Raw genomic sequence first — 20,945 nt, forward strand, 5'->3', positions numbered from 1 at the left:
ACATACCTGCATACACACACGCACACACGTGCAGACATGCACACATACACACAGAAACGTGCGTGCACACATGCACACGCACACATACACACATGCACACACGCGCACACAGAAATGTGCACACACATGCACACACACACAGATACGTGCACGCCCGCGGCTCCGACACCGTGTAGCATGCACACAGCACAGCCGCTGCGTGGAGTCAGCAGGGAAAGGGCTAAAAGATCACACTGAGAACGTTTTTCTTTGTGTCCTTCAAAAAGTTTAACACCGTCTTACAGGAAAGACGTGTCCGCTTAGATGTTTCTCATGGATCAGAGCAGGCCGGCAGGGGTGGTGGTGGAGGTCGTCCGCGAACACGATGAGGAGCGGAGGGTCTGAGAACGCTGTGCCCTCGCAGGCGGGGCTCCCTTATGGACGGCGCCGCGTGCTGTCTCTCCCCGGACGGCGTGCGGCCGGAGTGCGGGGCGGCTGCAGGGGCGGGACACTGCGGTGCGGGAAAGCGAAGGCTGGGGCCGCTGGTCGCTCCGTCCTGTTCCGGCAAACCTCCTCCTTCAGGGCCGGTGGGTCATCACAGGTTTCTGTGGAGCACAAATATACACACACATAGTTGTGCACAGATGGGTGTGCACACGGACACACACACGCACAGACACGCGTGGGCACACACACGGACACACGAGTGTGGGCACACAGACACACACAGACACGCGTGGGCACGCAGACATACGCGCGTGCACACACACACAGGAGTGCACACAGCAACACGCAGACACAGGAACGCGTTGGTCAGAAGGTGCGGGTCAGGCCCGTGGGGCTTCCGCACAGCGTCTCTGCCCCTGCTCCCGCAGCTCTGACGCTGGGTCAGCGGCACCGGTCCCTCCTGAGGGGTGTGCGGACAGACGGAAAGTACCCGAGAATTTAAGGCTCTGAAACACAGCGAGCTGTATTCCAACTTGAAAGCATGAAGATTTTCAAGTCCCTGTTGGCCAGTTTCTTATTAATGGTCATCGGCCCTCCGTCGGGGATGGCCACGCTCTGACCACAGTCCCGACACCTCCTTCTGGTTAAGGTGGGGCCTGCGGCACCTCTACCCTTTGCCATCTCCCCCTACTCACGTCCCCTCGTCCCCTCATCAGGCAACCTAACGATGGCGGTGTCACCCACGTCCCTGTTGGCCAGCACAGCCCACACGGTCAGGAACAGCCTGTTCCCTGTACTCACGTGTCCCCAGCATGAGATGCTTGGAAACCCTTTTTAAAACTGGAGTTCACGGGGAGAATCAAGCACTGGTGGGGGTGGGAGGGGAGAGCCAGCGGGGTTGCGGGGGTTCGGGCTTTGACGGCGGCCACTGCACTGAGTCAGCATGCCCGGCCCCAGGACGTGGGTGTGACCCTGAGCTCCCAAGAGATGAGCTCTTCTGAGCTGTCACGCAGCCACGTTTGCAAGGCGCTGCTGGGGCGGCCTTGGGCAGGCGGCGCCCACGCGGGGGGAGCTGGGGCCTCCCCCGGGGTCCCGTGAGGTGCTGCCAGGACGGGCCTCAGAATGCACTTCTGCGGGAACCGGGACCACCACCCTCTTGGTGCAGCCTGACACTTCCTGGGGTCTGGAGGAACCCGGGAAGCTCGTTCTGCAGAGTGTCCTCTCCCACGGGACCTGGGGGACAGCCCTGACCCCGGCATCCGCACGTGTGGTTTGCTGAACGACCTTCACAGCACTGCTGAGCTGCTGGGGCTGTGAGGAGAGTGTCCTCTCTTGCGTGCGGGCGGTCCCTCCCCCGAGTGTCCTCTCTGTCACGGATGGTCCCCTTCCCCAAGCCAAGACCCACCCCAAGGTAAGCAGAGACCCCTATCACTGGTACATTCTGGCATCTTTAAGAAATGTTTTCAATTTTTCTTTAAATCTTTTGCTGATTTCACTCTACTGGTGAGTTCATCCCCGTTTTCTCTGCTCTGGCGTCTTAGCACCAACACGTAAATCTGACAGGTCTAGGCATTTTCAAGCCACTTCAGGAGGGGAGAGTCAAGCTTACCGCAAAGCTGTGGTTGGCCACCCCCTTCCTGCTGTTGGGGTTTCTCTGGGTCAGGGATCCACGGTACACTGACTGCCGAGGAAAGGAGGCTCCGTCTTTACCTTCAGGGGCACAGAAGTGTGTCAGCAGTTGTGCAAACGCACAGTTCAGTCCAATTCTTTCTCCCCTGCCTCGGAGCAAGCATTACAATCCTATCTCACGGTGGGTCCAGAAACGCTCCCTCGAGCGAAACACAAAATGCCATTACCTTTTCTTTGATTCTGTGATGTGCCATGGGCCTGGGGGGGTCTGGGGACTCTGCCCCTTGGAACGGAGGGTCTCCCCCCACCCAGGGCTTCAGTCATGTCGTTGGGGCATTTGGTCTCACATCCTAATCAACCGTTTGTGTTCACGAGCACAAGTGAGCAAATCCCGGGGCTGGGCAGCCAGTGGCCTTCCTCCTCTGGCAGGTGTCGTGGGGGCCCTCCCTGACATGCACCTGCTCCTTGGGGGGGGATGCCGGGCCACGTCTCCTCTGCCCAGCCCCATGTCCTGTGACACGGCAGCTCAACATCAGCCACGGTGGAAATGTTTCCACCATGGAAGTTGGCAGAGGCCACGCAATAGGGCTGTGTGTCGCGTTTTCACAGGGGGGCTGGCGAACGAGCTCAGGGTTCCATTTTTGGGCAGAGAACGTGGTGTTGGAATTTGCCACACCTTCCTGCTCCTGGACCAAACTCTACGGAGGGAACTGCTAGCCCAGCGATCCCAGCTACGGGGCAGGGAATCCCTCCCGTGTGGGGACGGACGTCTGGCACACGGGTGAGAAGCCGCTCCACTGAGGCTGGCCATGGTGGCCGGAGACGCGTGTGGGGACCCGCAGCCGCAGCCAGGCCTGTTAGCCCCTGGAAAGCCCGCCAGCTCCAGCGGGACTGGGACCAGGTGAGAGGCCGCGGACTGACACAGGCGCTTGCCCCGTGTCCTCCCACTGTGACTGTGATCCCTCCCTTGGTGGTAGCCACGAGGCCTGCTGGAAGCTCGTGGTGCATGCACTCCGAGAGTCTCCTCCCGGCCCCGCTGACAAGGTCCGTCACCCGGCTTGTGGCCCTGAGTCAGGGATTTGCCTCAAAGGGCCTCGGGGCCAGCTCTGTTTCTGGCCTGACCTGCCCGGGTACGGGGAGCTCTGGGGTGCAAAGAAGGGGCTGCACGGAGGGGAGCTGGGTGCAAACAGGGTTGTACAAAACGTGCCCCGAGGAGGTGGTGACAAGAATGTTCTGGAGGTGGTGGAGAACCTCCTGGGAGGGGACACTGCACTTGGCCTTCAGAAGGCAGATGTGGGTAGGAAAGGGAGCGAGGAGTGCTCTGGGCAGAAGGCCCGGCCCAGGCAAAGGTACAGAGGTGTGTTTGCACAGAGCGCTCAGAGACCCCCATGTGCCTGTGACAGCTGTCCATCCAGGGATCCCGTGTGGGGCAGAAAGTGAGGCTCTGGAAGGCTGTGCTAAGAAATCCCACTCATTCTGCAGGCAGGTGGGAGCCAACGATTGTTCGGGAGCAGAAGAGGAACACAAAGAGAGCTTCTCACTGCGACTGTGGCTGTGGGGAGAACTGTAACGATGGGGTGGTGAGGACAGAAATCAGATACGGGGACAAGAGGAGACACCACAGCGGCTCAGAGGCCTGACAGAGCAGCGGAGGGACTGGACCCTGACCCGGGAACGGGGCTGCTACCTCTGGTGACCCGAGGTCGGGCTGTAAGGGAAGCAATGCAGAAGCACACGATTCCCTCAGAGCCCGGCTGTGCAGAGGCAGCCAGGCCTTCCTTCCTGTTCCCCTGGAACAAAGTTCGTGTCCTTGTCACCACTGAGACATGAAGGGAAGCTAAGTTCCGTGCTTGCACGAGAAGGTGGGGAGCTGCTTACCTAACCCTGAGAGTGATTTACAATGCAAACCGGGGAAAACACCGGCGCCAGCCCCCTGCACGCTCAACACACCGGATTCCAGAACTCCAACCCACCAGGATGCTTGCTGACAGCGGTTCGGGAGCGTCCTTCAGGCTGCGGGGCGTGAGATGCAGCGCCCCAGGAATTACACAGAAACGCAGAATCCCCACTGGCCCCTTTCACACCCTCGAGCTCATCTCCCAGGCCCTCGGGGATGAGGGAAGCCGCTGCGAACTCTTACCTTGACTTTTCGGGGAATGACTGAACTTCCTTCTGAGAAGATGGGGCTCCGTCATCGCCTAGAAGAAAGAAGACATCTCTGGGCTTCACTAAATTGCTGTAACTTTTGGAAGCCCTGGGAGTTAAATGGGGACTTCTCACCGTTCTTCCAGATTCTAGTGAATCCGGTCGGCTGTCTTCTGTGCCTTGGCAATATTGGAAACTTGTCAATATTAAAATACACGGTATCGGTAACTGAGGCCCCAAATGTCAGAGCATAAAAGATGCTTACGTTTGTCAACGGTGGGTGGGAGGGCAGGGAGAGCACGCATCTCAGCCCCGCAGACCTAGGTTCAAATGCAGGTACCACTCCCCCACCCCCGTGATGCGGACGACTGGGTGTCCTCTCTGAACTCACCTGTAAAATGGGCCAGCAGCCCCTTCTCGGGGTTATTGGGAGATGACCTACTCCTCCCGTGTCCCCAGCTCCCATGGCTGTTGGTCCCCACGCCTCTCCCTCACTCTCACTCTGCTGTTGACTGCCTCTCCGTGATGGGGTTGTCCCTCCCTGTTTTGCCTCTCTGGGCATGAGCAGGTGGCCTCACTCCCCTGGAAATCTTCCCACCATCAGGTGCCCTGGGATTCTGCCCGGTTGGCTTTGTGGGCTGCACCTGTGGCTGGGCTTCCCTGAGCCAGTCAGGAAGCACCATGGCCCCCAGAAGAGGGTGCGAAGTCAGGGCCAGGGGGTCCGTGCTGAGACCCCTCTGTCATTTATGCTCTGCGCGATTTCAATCAAGGATGTCAACGTCCCTGTGCTTGGGTTTGCTCATCGGGACGACAGTGTTAATCCCAATGCTTCCTCACCAGGTTTGTAAACCTCAAATGTAAGGAGGGGGAAAACACAGTTTTTAACCATAGAGAGCTACCCAGCGTCATTGTCACGATACACAGAAGTGACCGCGTGTTCGCTATGGCACCTAGGGGGCATCAGGCAGCAAGCAGGACTGGGAAGACGCCACTCTTTTGGGGGCCCTGGGGATAGTGCCTCCCACCGCACCCCTAACCACACCACCTGCACCTTGGAGATCGGGCTCCCTCCCGTCCGGCGCCTTCCCTGCACGCTGTGAATGCGGCCACGGTCTCCCACAGCCCTGGTCCCCGTGACGCCGCACGCACACAGACTCTGGTGTGTCCACTGCTACAGCCGGCACCTGCATCTCCCAGACGGGGCCTGTCCCCAGGCTGGAAGCCCGCCCGCCTGCGCAGGGCCAGGGAGAAGAGCCCAGAACGGACGTCGTCCATGACTGATGGGCGTGGAGGGGTCCACGCAGCCTCCTCGCCTCCACACGGGACAACTCCCGATGCGTCACTCTGAGCCAAAGGTACCTTGCGTGGGGTTTGCCGAGGTGGGAGGCTTGCTTGCCTCCTTCCCTCTCTGCCCACCTTCCCGCTCCCCAGCGGGGTTTTCCCGGATTTCCCCACCAAACACCCTGACACCAACCCTGTCCCAGTGCGCGCCTCTGAGGAAGCGGCCCTGCGGGGCTGGCCGGGCTTGCACCGTCTCTACGCGCCAGCCCCGCCGCTTCCCGGGCTTGTCATGCTTCTAGAAGAGCTGCAGAATCTCTTACTCTCAGAGGGACACGTACCTCCTCCGAAGGGTCTGCGTTCGGATCCTTAGGACTCTCGTCCAATCTCCCAGCGAGTCGGGGGAGAAATATCTGGAGGACAAGGAAGAAGCCTGTACCTGAGGACTGTTTGTTTGACCCCCGTCACAGGGGGCCAGCAGGACAGAGGGATGGCCTTTCTCCTTGAACACGGGGCCAGGAACTCGGGGCCAGGAACTCAGGGACAGCCCTCTGCGGCCTGGGCTGCCAGGTTCAGCAAAGTAACACCCAGAACAGCCGGTTAGCTTTGACGTTCAGATAAACAACAGATATGCTCTGTTCATAAGTATGTTCCAAGTATCGCCCGGGATATACTTACACTCAAAAATGACATGTCATTCATCTGAAGTTCAAACATACTGGGCGTCCTGTTATCACCTGTACCCAGACATGGGGCTGTCCCGGGACCACCCGGCGTTCACCTGCCAGGTTATCCCAGCAGTGTGACTGGCCTGGGGGCCCCGGCTGGACTCTGGGGAGAAGGATGTTGGTCCTAGAACTGCTGCGGGGGTTGGGGGCCAGCCCCCTCCCTGCCGTCCCTGGGGAATCTGTTCCAGTCGCACCCAGCCAGGCTGGTGGTCTCCTGGCTTCAGGCCCCCAGGGCGGCCCCCGCTGGGAGGCTGGGGTGGCTGGGGTGGCTGGGGCTCCGGGCACAAAGCCCAGTGCTGGGGCCCCCGCACTCACCGGGAGGTTGGATTTCCTCCGGGGCTTTCCCGACGGCTTCACCGTGAGTCCTGCAGCCTGCAAGGCGGCAATCTTGGACTTGATGTTGGAAACCTGGCAGGAAAAAGGACGGACACACGGACGTCACTCTGATGCGCCAACTCGACGTCACAGTCCAGGAAGAGCAGCTGCCCGTTCACCAATTTTGTTACGGTTCCCTTAAGATGGGGGTCCCAAAAGACATGCTTCCTGGGGGCCCGTTTTTATGCATCTTTCACAGTTGTTGGGGAGGGGGCTGCTGTTCCTTGTGGGTCACCCCCAGGCAGGAGGAGGGGGGCTCCGCACATTTTCTGGCATATCAGGAAATCTGGTTCCCCCCAGGGATGGAAGGAGGGGCAGTGATGGGACAGTGTCACCAAAGCTCTAAGGGACAGGGTTATACCATGCGCAAAGTCTTGCCTGGTGTCTGGCAGAGCCTGCCTTCCTGACATCATTGTAAATCAGTCCCCACCCCTGGCCCCCATAGCAGCCAGAGGAAACTTCTGGAAATACAAACAAGGCCCCATCACCCCTGTTCTGATGCCTCCAAAGGCTCTCTGGACTCTGCCCTCCTTTTGGGCCTGCCTCCCACCCTCTCCCCCTCACTCCCTCTGCCCCAGGCTCAGGGTTTCACTGCTCATTCCTGAACATGCCAAGTTCAAGACCACCCCAGGACCCTTGAACATGTACGCTGCCTTCTTCTTGTAATATCCCTTCCTGAGCAGCCCACCTGGGGGCTCCCCCGAGCCACCCTCACTTCCTGTCAACACAGCTGGCTTCAAGAACTGAGCTCCTTGATCGTTGGCTTGTCCTCTGTCCCCTCCCAGGAAAGCAGAAGCCCCACGAACGCAGGAGCCCCATCTAAGAATGCAGCAGCTGTGTCTTTTGTGTCCTGCCATTTTCAGGAGTTTGAAGATTGTCTGCCAAGCAAGAAGGAATAAAGGAATGCAGGGCCTCGGGCTGGCTTGGCCCCTTCATGAGCACAGCTCTGGAGACGTGCTCCTTACTCCTCGGGGGCACCTGCTGATGAGCAGACGCGAGAAGGGGCCGTCGGTGCAGGCTCCCCTTGCAGCCTGAGGGGCAGACCCTCTTTTTTCTGGGGGCCCCTGGGGGAAGGGCAAAGCCGAGCCCAGTCCCCTCGGCTGTCCCTGAGAGGCCCCGGCTCTGTCCTTTGTACACTACCGACACAACCCTCACCCGAACTCAAGTCCTGGCCCCACACTCGGCCTCAGAGGATGCCCCTAGCGTCCGAGGGTCCAGAGCCCCAGGGCTGCCTAGAACATGAGCCTGCTTCTGGAGAAGCCCCTTCCTCCTGGGACAGGGCGGGGTAAGCGGCAGCATCATTCCTGTAGGGCTGAAAACCCTGCCTGCCTCTCACCAAGGCAAATGGGACGAAGGCAGGATGGTGGGGTGGGCAATTCCCATGGAAACCCCCAAGCTCCTGTTTCGGAGCTTCAGAGGCACTGTCCACAGCTGCCAGAACTTTGGGCCCACCACGATTCCACTTGGGGAGTCCCCGCCCCTGGGGCTGGTGTTACCTCATTCTCCACCTGCTGAACCTCGGAAGCTGTGAGGGCCACTCCGTCCTCCAGCTCCAGCAGCTTCTTGTCTGCGGTCCTGCCGGGCTGCACAAGGTCCTGAGGGTCCTGGGGGGTGGTTTCCTGTCTGTATGTCTGGCCTGCAGCCACGCTCACCTAGGAGAGGGAAGCATGGAACATGACGCCAGCAGGCCCTTCCCCAAGACGGACCCATCCTATGACACTCTTTCCTCCGAACTTGGGGCTGGTTGACCAGCTGGCCAGCCGGGGGCTAAGCATCCCATGCAGCTCTTGTTGGGGCCTGGTGCCCACCTGGCATTGGCTGGCTGCCTGGGGTGGGCCAGTGGCTTAGTCACAAACTCTTGACTCCTGGCCCTACCACTGCCCAGGTCCTGCCGAGCCTACTTGGCCGGACTGACCTCTGGAGCTGCCCCGGGGAGGTCCTTGATGGAGGAGCTCCTGTCCAGTTCTGCCTCTTTCTCCTTGCTCCCCTCCTCCTCGGATGAGGCCCCCTGGTCACTGATGTGGCTGGTCAGCTCCTCCAGCTTCCTCCTGAGGGTCTCTTCTTCTCTGTCGGCATCTGTGGGCTCGCAGCCAGTGAGACGCTGAAACAAACAAACAGATCTGCGTTCAGCTGATCATCTGTGTGCACTGGGCTCAGAGGCAGGGCTCTGGGAGAAGTCTCCATCCCTTCTCCGGAAGAGCTTGCCCGCGGTGCCCGTGCTAGGGCCAGTCCTGGCCCTCGGGAACCAGGCTCTGCAGGGTGGGGCTCTCAGGTGATCCTGTCGCCACCCAGGCCAAAGGCCCACCGTTTGTGAGCAAGACACTGAACTTTGCTTCGTGGACACTTCTACCACGGGAGGACAGTTTTTCCCTCCGACCCTAAATGGGGTCCCCAAGCCGAGGGAGTAGCTGGAGGATAGATCCCACTGCCACCAGCAGGAATGTGGGGCCCATCACCTCAGAAGCACCAAATTCCCAAGCACTGGAAGGAACGCTAAGGCCGCCATGTGCAATGTGACCCAGGAAGGGGAGTGTGAAGCTCATTTTGACACCGAGAGTTCCAGAACACCAAGCAAAAGCTGGCAGTAGTTGCAGAAGAGCGGTAAGGGGTGAGCACAGAAGAAGAGGTGACAACTTCAGCAAGACAAGGAAGCTAAATCTGAAAGGTATGACGCGTCATGACCGCGGGGTGGCTGCTGTCACCACCACTCCTGATCAGCACAGGAAGGCGCCAATTCATTAAGCCAGGCTGCTGGAACCAAAAATCGTTAGCTGGCAAGAGCCTTGGGTCTTGTAGGCCAAGAGGCTCCAGGTAACAACGTCAAGTGACTAAAGTACAACTTCCTCTTCCCTGAGTCACCAGAGTCTGTTAGCGCCCAGGCTGGGACCCGAGAAAATCAATTCTTCCGTTTTCTTCCAAGCCCAGCAGGTGCGTCTTTCCTGCCATTATCTCTCCGTGGCTCACCTTGTTTTCAAAGGGAAACGGCACTTGCGGAGCGGGAGGATGCTTCCGCTTTGTTCGGCGGGTAATTAGTTTGATCTTCACAGCACCGAGGGTTTCGCGGGGGCACATTTGCCCGCAGAACGGAACGCGGAGCAACGTCAGCACAAGGGTCTCAGTGAGGACGCGGAGTGGCTGCTGGTAACTGAGGCCCCCTCTGGCTGCACTGGGCGGAGAGGCGGGGATCGACGCCAGGCCGGGGGAGTGAGCACGGACTGCTTCTGTCTCCCGGAGAGTATGGTGTGCGTAGGACACTGGCCGCCACGGCAGACCCCCGAGAAGAAGAGCATGACCCCACCAGTGCCCGACACGGTCACTGTCCAGCGTCACCCCCAGAGTGAGAAAGAAAAGCACCCCAAGACAAGGAACTGAAAGTTCTCATCTGGGGCTGGTGGAGCGGCAGGAGCTGAGGGGCAGCACGGAGCCACGGCCCCTCGCAGAGACCCCGTCAGAGTCTGCCCTGGGTTTTCCCCTGCGCACCGGGCCTGCTGCCCACTTGCCTTTACACAAAGATGCGTGGGACGCATGCGGGGTGAGCTGCTGGTGGAAGTGGAGTCGGAGACGAGCTCTCAGCACGAGACAGAGAATTGCTCAAGGAGGCGGGAAGCAGGGCGGGTGCCAGTGGGGCTGGATGCCAGGGCATGAATTTTACTGGAAGTTACTGAAGTTGTTAAAAACGTACTGAAAATAGACAATTCTAGTCTTTATTGTCCTGTCTTCTGACTGGGGGCTCCTCTGCCCACTGTGGCTCTGCCACACAGGGAGGTCCCTGCCCTGGCCTCACTGCCCCTCCACCACCATCTCCAGTCCTCCCGGGGGCTGAGCCCTGGTCTGATCAAAGGTCACTTCCCTATGTAGTGTTTTCCTCGTTATTCCATAAAAGGGGGTTCAGGCCCCAAGAAGTGTGAGCCACCCTGGGTAGAGAATGATAGATGGCTTTCACTGCAGACCTTCTCAGGGCCTTTCACACCCTGTTGTGCTCAGGGCAGAGGGAGAGCACACTTCTTCCGGAGATGGAGGGTGGGCACAGGGAACTTCTAGCCCACTGGCTGTAGGAAGCTTCTGGGTGACATTTCAGGAGAGAGAGTCAGCTGTGCCTGAGGGCACGGACTCTGGAGAGGGAGAGACTCCACATTTCTGTTCTGCAGACATCATTGAGCCCAATCAATTTTTAAAACAAAAAACACACACCGATTTCTCAAAAGCCATGCAAAGAAAGGCTCCTCCCACAAGTCTGCTGCTGGTTTTTGGCAGATCGTTTCCTAGGGGCTCGGTGAGAGGACGGAAGTTGGAAGAGCCTCTAACCTTTCCTACATTAGTGGAGACTGAGGAGTGGCTGGCATCCCACCTGCCTCGTGCAGGTCCTGCCCCCTGTGGGCACATCTGCTGCTGGGATAGAGGGTTCAGCAAAGCCCGGGCCCTGCTGGGCAGCGCCACTGGCCACGGATGGCCGTGCATGGTGCTGGTGGAGTGACAGCCAGGAGTTTTAGCTGCAGGTGTGGGCTGCGGCTGTGTCAGACGACGCTCCCCCTGGGTTGTCTGAGTGCACAGAGGGGTAAGGGGCTGGGGAAGGCCCTAGCTCCCTGCAGAACAGCCCCTCCCAGCTCTGGCTCCTCTCCAGCCTCTTGGGTCCCCTGCCCCTCCCCCTGCGTCTAGAACTGCGTCAAGCACGGCTGCACGCGCCCAGCTGCTTCCCGCCATTTCTGAGCACGCTCAGCATCGGTGAGTCCTTCTACTGACAGCCCAGAGCTCAGTCAGTCCCTGGGTCCCTGGAAGGGAAGCTCCACAGGGGCATCCCCCACCCCTCAAACGTCCTGCAGGGAGGGTCCCGGGAGGAGCTCTGAGCCACGCATCAGTTCTGGCTCCTGAAAATGTGCCTGAGACCAGCCATGGCTGAGCTACGTCCCGGATTCTCCGTCCAGAGTAGGGCTCTCCTCCCGGTTTCCTGCCTCTGGGTGGCTCACTTACAAACGGCCCCAATCCCACTATCTCCTCCGTAGGAGTCAGGCCTTCCCGGGTCTTTGGTGAGTCTGTATCAGCCTCGTATAAAGCATTGTTGCCTTTGCCCCAGTGAAGTGTATTTGCTCAGACCTACATCAGTTAGCGGGACCACGGTTTAAATTCAGCGGAGGGAACGTGGGGCACTCAGAGGAATCTTGTGACTTATGTCGTCAATTGGGGTCTACAACGTGAGCGAGTCTCACCACTTTACAGGTGTTACATATTCTAAGTTCAATTTTCTTAAAATCTGCATAACGTCTGCTAAAGGCATAAAATAATGGAGTATTTCCTCCTCTTGTAAATGACAGAATACTCGATCGAGTACGAAGTGAGTATTTGCGTCCAAAGGAATCAAGCACGGGCACAAGCTACAACGTGGACGGACCTCGAAGATGGGACGCTGTGTGCAGGAAGCTAGGCACGAAAGCCACACAGTCAGTGCTTCTATCTACACTGAATGCCCAGAATAGGCGAAGCCAGGACACAGGAAGCAGGCTGGTGGTCGCCAGCGGCCGGAGGGAGGGGACGGGAGAGACTGCTCACGGATCAGGTTCCCTTTGGGGCGATGAGCTTTGGGACGGATAGAGGTGGCGGCTGCACGATGTCAAAGCACTACGCGCAGTGAATGTCCGCTGCAGGATGGCGAGCTTTATGTCATGTGAACTTCATGTCAATAAAACAGCGGATATTCTGACGAGATCGCACGCATGTGGGCTACGCAGGCCTGTGCACACTTGCAGTTTTAAAGTACCGACAGCTTTGATTTCACTGATTTGACTTGGCGTGGAAGGAACTGTTCGCCGCCGCCTTACCTGGCTCTGGGACGGAGCGCGGCCTCTCCATCTGGGATGCTGGGAGGTGGCGCTGGGAGCCCGGGTGCTCTCGTCATCGGAGGTGTCCACGTCGGCCAGATACTCGTCCCTTTGGAGTGAGAGAGGGTTCGAATTATTCAGAGCGAAAAGCTGGGAGCCAGTGGACACGTTTTTCCCAATAAAGAAAAACAAGAGATGACATAAACCAAAGATGTGATTACAGCCCCTGAGGTGAGGGAGCGGAGAACCTTAGCTCAAAGTCAGAACGGACGGGCCACAAGCCCTCACATGGAGCTTCAGGGAACAGGTCCCTGCCCAGCACTCTTGGGGGGCCAGAGGAGCAGAGAGCCACATCGGCCGGATGATCACAGCACACAGAATTCCACCACCCGAATCCGTGTGCCCAGAGGGTGGCCGATGTGGGGCCCAGGGAGCGTCCACGAGTGGAGGGGACTTCGGGAAGTCTTTCCACACTGGTCACTCCGGGCTCTTTCTCATGCCTTTACGTGGGCACGGGTCACCTACAGCGTGCCCGGAAACGCTCATCCTGGGCTCCAGTCGGGGGGAAGCTGACTATTCCCACGGACTCACCATATGGTCCCTCTCCCTGGGGCTCCAGGCAGCCTGGATGGCACCGCACACACTGCCCGGGGAGGCGGAAGGGGAGAGGGCTGCGGCCGGGGCTGACCGCACAGGAGCTCCCGCCCCGGCGAGTCCCCGTGCACAGCCGCGTCTGTTGTCCACAGCACCAGCCCCCACTGGCTCGGTGAGTCCTGCCAAGCACCTGCACGAGCCTGCGAGAGGCCCCGAGCTCCAGTGAGACCCCAGCCCCGTGCCCTGCTGGTGTCAGCCAGGGAGGCTGTGCACTGAGGACGCCGTGAGGCCGTGCCCGACTTCCGGCCACGGGGATAGGAGGCAGGTGCGCTGTTCTAAGCCGATACGTTTGTGAAACTACGATCTCATTTAGTGCCTACAACCATGCCGCACGTTAGGCATGAAGCCCTCTTCGCAGTGAGGAGAAACCGAGTCACAGCGGCTAAGCGGGGGGGCATGCCACGTGCCACCAACCCTCAGATGGTGCACCTGTGGGCTGTCTGATCCATCTCGGGCCAGCACTGGCCGTCAGGCTCCTACATGTCTCCGTGAGACGCTCCCAGTTTAAGGGATGAGCTGAAAACTGTGCTGGTTGGTCAGCAACTCTGTTTCCCTCAGCTCCCTCCCCACCTGCCGCCCTGCCCGCATCCTCACGGTGGTGTGGGATTACGGCGCGGGGGCACGGAGTCTGTGCACGTCCCTGTCTGTCCCTATCCTATGACTTATTCAATATAGATTCGTTTATTCACTGTTCAGGAGGAAGTAAAGCCCCATGTTCCTCCCCAAATGCCCCCAGCATCCTAATTGGCCTGTGGACCATGAGATTATGGTCCCTATAATATAATGAAAAGGAAAACAGAAAGGGGACTGATTTCCTGGCAGACGGTGACTTAACCATATTTCCCGGCAGCTGGCCCCACGCGGCGGTCACGTGGGGGCTCATTAGCAGGAGGGCCGGGCTGCCTCTGTGGTCTCATCTGCTCCTGCATCAGTAGGGTGTCTGAACTCCTGAACCCACACTCCCACAGGGCACAGGAAAAGACAGCAATTCAGGATTTCATTATGAAGCACACTGTCTGACAACAAAATTAAACTGAGCAAGTCTAGGTTCTCAGCACTTACAGACCCCGCGATTCACAGCTGGGAGCTGATGGTGGACCAGGGGAAGCAGTGCCCAAACGGAACCTGCACCGTCCGTCCCCAGGTGCACCGTCCGTCCCCAGGTGCACCATCCATCCCCAAATGCACCATCTGTCCCCAAGTGTACTATGGGTCCCCAAGTGTACCTTCCATCCCCAAGTGTATCGTCCATCCCCAGGTGCACCGTCCGTCCCCAGGTCCACCATCCATCCCCAAATGCACCATCCGTCCCCAAGTGTACTATGGGTCTCCATGTGCACAGTCAGTCCCCAGGCTTGGACCTGCCCTGTCCTTTGGTCAGGGTTGGTCCAGGGGACCAGTGACCCTAATCATTTCAGGGACACCTGCATGTCCCTACCCCAAACCAGCTCATATCCTCCCTCAAGGTGGCAATAAGCCGTGTGGCCAGTCGAGACGTTAATACTGGAACTTCTGAGTGTTACAAGAGCAGCGCCCAGCCTGGGGGTGGGAGCAGGTGTGGATGGCGTCTACTAGGACCTCACAGGCCGGACGATGCAGTGAAGAAAGAGGCTGCTATCACTCGGCCAGTGTGTCTGCACAAATCAGGGCAGCGGGCGGGTTTTCCGCTGACCCCCTCCTCCATGCAGAGCCCATCAAGTGACCTACCAGCTGTGGCGGCGGTCCCTGGGGCTGTTGTGCACGACTCTCCAGGGAGGCCGAGCTCAGTGAGGGTGTCCCGTCTGGCAGGTGAGAGGCTGTCTGTCTGCTCTTCTGGATGGGGGTGGCACCCGGGGGCGCTGACATCGGCCTGCTCCAGGACCGTGGCCTCCTGGGAGGTGTCCTTGGCACGGGGCTCACCCACGAGGGCCTCAGCACACGGGACCTGCTGGGCGCGTGAGGTTTTACCAGGAGGGGCAGCTCCGGCATGTGGGTCTTTCCATCCCAGTCTGGAGGGTTTCCAGACATCATCGGAGCACACGCTGACACCCCTCAGCTCTGGCCCCTTGCAACTCAGTTCCCTTTACTTTCAGAAGTCCTGCGGAGAAGCTTTTACTGCCTACTCTGTGTCATGCGTCTGTGGAAGGCTGGGGCTCCCGAGACCCTGGGCCATTCGTCGTACAAGGGAACACATGTGACAGCTTCAGGGGCTCCGACCCACCTAGACACCGAAGCCCTGGGGAGGTGGATGGGGAAGTTATTCTGGGGGGATGCATTGCTCTAACTTCGTATACCTTAATAGTCCCAGAAAGGCAAGAGGGAGTGTGGGCAGTGCTCCTGGGGGGCCCCTCGGCTGCAACCCCAGCACCTCCGCCTCTACCCTTCCTCGGGCTGGCAGAGGGTTCTCTCTGTTGTGCCCTCGTCCCCAAGGAAACAAGGTGCTAGGGGCTTCTGGAAGCCACATGCCTCAGCTCCTTTCCAGCTTGAGGGGGGCAGAAAGGAAGCAGTCCTCAGGCCCTGGAGGCCACAGGAAGTGGAGACCGCAGGAACTGGTCTTACAGCTGGAGTAGGACCTGTGGCCCAAAGGCCTCTGGGGTGGAGCCCACTACCCTGCTGTCCTCTCCCCCAAAGCAGTCTGCAGATCAGCCTGGGCAGACGCACCCACCTCAGCTCTGGCCTGGAACCTCCAGATGGACGCCCAGGCACGTGTCAGGCCCTGCGTCCAGGGCAGACGCCCGTTCTCTGGCCTGCCCTTCTGAATCACAGGGTAGGAGCCTTACTTCCGGGGTAAGCAGCCCGCCCGAATGCCCTGGGCCCCTCATTTGTCCAGCCTTGGTTCCCAGCCCGCACTCCATTTCTCCAAGCTGCCAGCTCTGTCTCTGCAGAGATGGGGAGTATGAAGCTTCTGGGTCCTGTGACCCCCACCCCAACTCTCTCCTGGCCTGTCGTGCCCTGGTGCCTGCTATGGCCATCGGACCCCTTCCCAGAGCGCCGTCTCCCACCTGGGGCCTGAGTGCCTGTCGCTCAGGTTATCCGAGGAAGGGCGGGGGCAGAAACGAGAGCCTACTGACCTGCCCGCTGTCTGTGGCCGCTGGGACTGGGGACGAATATGGGGTGTGACCGCCAAACCAAGTGGAGTCGTCAGAATCTGCCTCTAAGTCCAAGTCGTGAATGGAGAGGCGCTTTTTCTTAGCAGGTGCAGACGTGGGCAAGAGGAGGAGAGCCGGGGTCAGCTTGACAGAGAGGGCCAGGGACCCCTCAGCCCTGGGCAGCAGGGTGGGCGCCTCCAGGGGCACATCCACCTCCAGAAGGACCCCAAGGCAGCACCAAGGGGCCCAGAGGGCTGCCCCTCCGAAAGCCCTGCAGGATCTGCATCCTTAGCTCTCTTAGAAGAGCAGAAGGAAACCCCTGCTCGGCCCGAGGACGTTCGGCTGCTCAGAGGCGCTGCAGCCTCGGGGCGCGGGGTCGGGAGGACGGGCCGTCTTCTCTAGGGCTGGCAGGTGCTTCTTTCCCTTGACAGGTGTCGGGGGGTGGGGGGTTCAGCAAATGAGGGGCACCCACTAGGTGAGGCCACAGAGGTGGGGGAGCACTCCACGTTGTTCACATGAAGAGCACCCATCTACTGAAATCCCCCTCACGATAATTTGGATCCTTTCAAAGTATCGTATAGGGAATATTCCAGATACTGGCTAATATTCTTTAAGCTCACTGAGTGACAGGAATACAACTTTCTCACTGTAGACTGGCCAGACCTGGTGCTGAATCTCACGGACGCCAGTCTCCTCCCAGTGCCTCTAACTAAACTGCTTGTCCCCCTGGCCCCAACCTGCTCCCCTTCGTCATCCCCCCCAGAAACCCTGGGGGGTACTTTGCTTGTTTATCACCAAAAATACGTTACAAAATAAGTGAAGACAGAAACAAACGCTAACAAAAGCAAGGCTCGTGGCTGGCTACAAAGAAAAGCAAAATGTTCACAGAAGAGAGTCTAACGGGGTTCACTTCCCTAAAAGATGCAAGGGCCACCTTGGAAGACAGCAGGTGCCCTCTGGGACCCCTACCTGCCCTCACAACCTCACGAGCCGGCCCCCCGGGGCCCTGACCAGACGGGTCAGGCAGGCTTCCCTGTGGGCTCTGTGCTCCCCATGGTTTGCTTTGGGGTTTCTTATGTGACACCATATGCTGAAAGCACTATCCTATCTGTTGCTCAGTGTCTCAGAGACTGACAGGGCACATGGAGGGAGGCGGGGTCTTCGTGCTCATGCTGTAGTAACCAGTAGTGAAGGGGAGCACTGAGATTTTTTGGACATCAGAACCCCAGGCTCCAGCTGGGGGTGGGGGCTGATCGGGGAAGACTCACTTTGCTGCCAATGGGTTGGGGCTGGGCCACTGTGTCCAGTTCTCCATCCTCCTCTGTCTGCTCACTGTCTCCACTTCCCTCGCCAGGGCTTGGCTCAGGCCCACCTGCAATGGACACGTGCATGATTGAACCCAGGGTGAAGAAGACTAGGAGCAAACTATCCACCCACCTACCCATTCATCCATCCATCCATCTACCACTCAACCACCCATCCACCTACCAGTCCATCCAACCAACCTATCCACTCACCCATCTACCCCCCCACCCATATCACTCATCCATCCACCTACCCACCCACTTATCCATTCTCCATCCATCTATCCACACACCCATTCATCCAATCTCCATCCATCCATCCACACACCCATTCATCCATTCTCCATCCATCCATCCATCCATCCACACACCCATTCATCCATTCTCCATCCATCCATCCACCCACACACCCATTCATCCATTCTCCACCCATCCATCCATCCACACACCCATTCATCCATTCTCCATCCATCCATCCATCCATCCACACACCCATTCATCCATTCTCCACCCATCCATCCATCCACACACCCATTCATCCATTCTCCATCCATCCATCCATCCATCCACACACCCATTCATCCATTCTCCACCCATCCATCCATCCACACACCCATCCATCCATCCTCCATCCATCCATCCATCCATCCACACACCCATTCATCCATTCTGCATGCACATGTCCATCCATCCATCCACCCACTGTGACACATCCAGGCAAGGCCATCAGCTGGCCTTACAAAGACCTACCCAAGCATCAGTTGGACCCAGTCTGAATCCCAGCAGAAAACTATTACTCTGCATCAATTTTGTCTAAGGTCAAGCCCTCAGGCATTCGCCCTCCGTTCACAGACTGTTTCTTGGGTAATCTGCATCCCCGGCCTTGTGGTGGGTGAAGAAGGCCGAAAGCTAAGTCATGTTTTCTCAAACAAACTGCTTTACCTACAGTCATTTTGTATGGTTATCTGCAGGCCGCAGACACAGCTGGGAAGGAGGTGAGCCTCAGCCCCAGGGCCCCCGACTCTCCTTTCTCTGCCCCCAGGCCCCCTGCCTCACCTGAGCACCCAGGTGGCCCCATCACGGCCTCTTCCCTCTGTTCTCCCACTCACACTGGCCTGGCCCCTGTTCTCCTTTAGGTCACCAGAGGGGTTCAGGAAATGAGCTCTGGGGTTTTAGAGCATGGATCATGGCCTTCCCTCAGGGGTCACGAGGGCACCCCTGCACTGGGGGAGCGTGGGCTGTGGGGCCAGGCCCACACGTGCTGCCCCTGCACACCCCCCCCCCCCGCAGCCCGCGCCCAGGCCCTCACTCCCTGTGCCTTGGCTGCGGGGAGGTCTCAAGCGTGACTAAGCAGGGCATTTACTCTACTTCAGAATGCCCCTGAAGCCCTTCAGTGCCCCGCAAACTCGGACCCATGCAGCGGATGGATCGGGTGATTATTTTCATTCTCTGGATCGTGAGTCTGGAGGAAACTAGCCCCAAAGCACCCGACAGAAGATACTGAGCTGAACTCCACCTGCACCGAGGGAATGTGGGCATGGCTCCTGGAGGCCCGGGCACACGCGCATGTCTGTGTGTGCATGCGTGTGTGGGTGTGTGCATGCGCGTGGCCTGTCAGCGTGGAGCTGCCCCCAAGACTGTACAGGAACAGGAGCTCTGTGCCCCTTTTGGTTATGGACTCCTTACATCTCTCTCTCCACTTGGGACGAGGGTTTGAGAGAGATTTTTTTTTTTTTTAAAGATTTTATTTATTTATTTGACAGAGAGAGACAGCGAGAGAGAGAACACAAGCAGGGGGAGTGGGAGAGGAAGAAGCAGGCTCCCAGCAGGGCAGGGAGCCCGATGTGGGGCTCGATCCCAGGACCCTGAGTTCACGCCCTGAGCCAAGGCAGACACTTAACGGCCGAGCCACCCAGGTGGCCCGGTTTGAGCGATAGTAACCCATCTCTCGAGAGCAAGCCCGCGGGATTCCCCTGCTCCCGACACGGAGGAGAGCTCTCAGCCGCTCTTGGCACGGAGGTGGAAACAAACACGAAACCGGGGAGCACCAAGCACTTACTGTGGATGTCAGGCGAGCTTCGCGCTCTGTCAGGCAACCCTAGAACCAAAAGGAAAGGTGCTGGGAAGAAAGACATCCTCCCGAGACCGCGTGCTTGAGGACGGGTTTCTTCTCATTCCTTCTCGGCACTGGGACGACCGACTCCCGCAGCGTCTGCCTGTCCTGGTACGGGGGCCTCGGGAAAGCACCCCCATCGCTCTGCAGGTTCACCTGGAGAAGACCCCCAGCGGCCCGCCACCCCCTCAGCTGGCCAGTCTGCATTCAGCCCTGGCTGGCCAGGTTTCAAACTAGTAACTTCAATCTTTTCTGTTTTTTCAGTTTGACTACTTGAAAACAAACATGCAACTTTCCTTCCCTGCACCCTCTGTGACTCAGTGAGCTGTACTCCCAGGTTCCCATAGAGAGAATTCAGCCTGGGCATCACCCCAGGACATGGGACACGGGGGCCAGGCAGAGCGCGCAGGGAGTCGGGGTTCCTGTTGCCCCACAGCGCCACCTCGTGGCCGTCAGTGGTGACAACTTTGAAATTGGCAGGTGCCGGCTGGTGGGTCCAGCAACTCTGCACCCTGGCTGGACATCACAATCCCCACAGCCGTTCACACAAGAGAGATACCCGAGCCCACCCAGTAACTGGAATCGGCACCTCCCAGAGCGAGACCAGGTCCTCAGGGGTCCTAACGTGGCCTCTGTGAACAGGGATGCCTTTGGGGTACAGATTCTCAAACGCTTTGCAGTATGGCTTTCCACCCTGCTCCCTGTGGTTCTCACCCTTGAGCCCTGTGGTGAGGCCAGACTAAGCCTCTCCAGCTGCACGAAGACCCCTCGGCCCATCAGATGCACAGGGGATGTTTGTTGAAAAGAGAAAATCTGGGCCCCCAGGGAGGAAGGGCCCGGAGAACATGTATGAACCAGCGCCTGGTTATTCAACTAGCCACTGAGTTTGAGACCTTGGCTATGAGGTCTCCACCTGCTAGGAAGCCTTGAAAAGTAGGATTTCAAATAGTGGGGGTTGTCAGCAGCATGCAGGACTTCCCAGGGGGCCAGGCCAGGGTGGGTGCAGAAATTTGCACTGCACAGAAAGCAGTCAACCTCGTATAAAACCCCTGGAAGGGACTGACAGGGCGCACACCCATTCCAAAGGATCTGCTTGGTCCTGAAACATAAAACACATGTGGGAACAAAAAGTGACCCCCGGAGAGCTGCACTCCTCACCTCCCCCCTGCAGCCGTCCGCACAGGGAGCGGATCACTTTGGCACTCCCAAAGCGCTTGAAGCGGGCTCGCAGGTGCTGGTGGTACCACTCCACGGAGCCGATCTTCACCACCCTGCAGAGAGACGGAGCTCAGGCCCGCGGCACTGCCCTGGGCGGCCCACGTCCGTGCCCACCCTTCTTCAGCCAGCCCCCCGGGGGGACATGTCGGGCCCTAACACCCACAGCGTCCCTTGGACTCCAGGCCGTGGCTCAC

At 58.7% G+C, this 20,945-nt stretch overlaps 1 protein-coding gene across 1 annotated transcript in view; it reads right to left on the reverse strand.

Moving 5' to 3' along the window:
- Positions 1-253: 253 nt before the first annotated feature.
- The window catches only part of MLPH (melanophilin), a 42,453-nt gene continuing 21,761 nt past the window's right edge, over positions 254-20,945 (reverse strand). Inside the window, exons 4-16 of the mRNA XM_008690288.2 lie at positions 20,692-20,804; positions 19,480-19,518; positions 17,385-17,488; positions 16,099-16,215; positions 14,752-14,972; positions 12,395-12,503; positions 8,497-8,682; positions 8,078-8,233; positions 6,522-6,614; positions 5,820-5,891; positions 4,196-4,253; positions 2,036-2,136; positions 254-584 (exon numbers count right to left, since the gene is read on the reverse strand). Coding sequence (XP_008688510.2) covers positions 558-584; positions 2,036-2,136; positions 4,196-4,253; positions 5,820-5,891; positions 6,522-6,614; positions 8,078-8,233; positions 8,497-8,682; positions 12,395-12,503; positions 14,752-14,972; positions 16,099-16,215; positions 17,385-17,488; positions 19,480-19,518; positions 20,692-20,804 — 1,396 coding nt within the window. The 3' untranslated portion in view covers positions 254-557. The remainder of the gene's footprint in view (positions 585-2,035; positions 2,137-4,195; positions 4,254-5,819; positions 5,892-6,521; positions 6,615-8,077; positions 8,234-8,496; positions 8,683-12,394; positions 12,504-14,751; positions 14,973-16,098; positions 16,216-17,384; positions 17,489-19,479; positions 19,519-20,691; positions 20,805-20,945) is intronic.

This window comes from Ursus maritimus, unplaced genomic scaffold, assembly GCF_017311325.1.
Source record: "Ursus maritimus isolate PB19 unplaced genomic scaffold, ASM1731132v1 scaffold_1, whole genome shotgun sequence".
In the NCBI taxonomy this organism is placed as follows: Eukaryota; Metazoa; Chordata; class Mammalia; order Carnivora; family Ursidae; genus Ursus; species Ursus maritimus.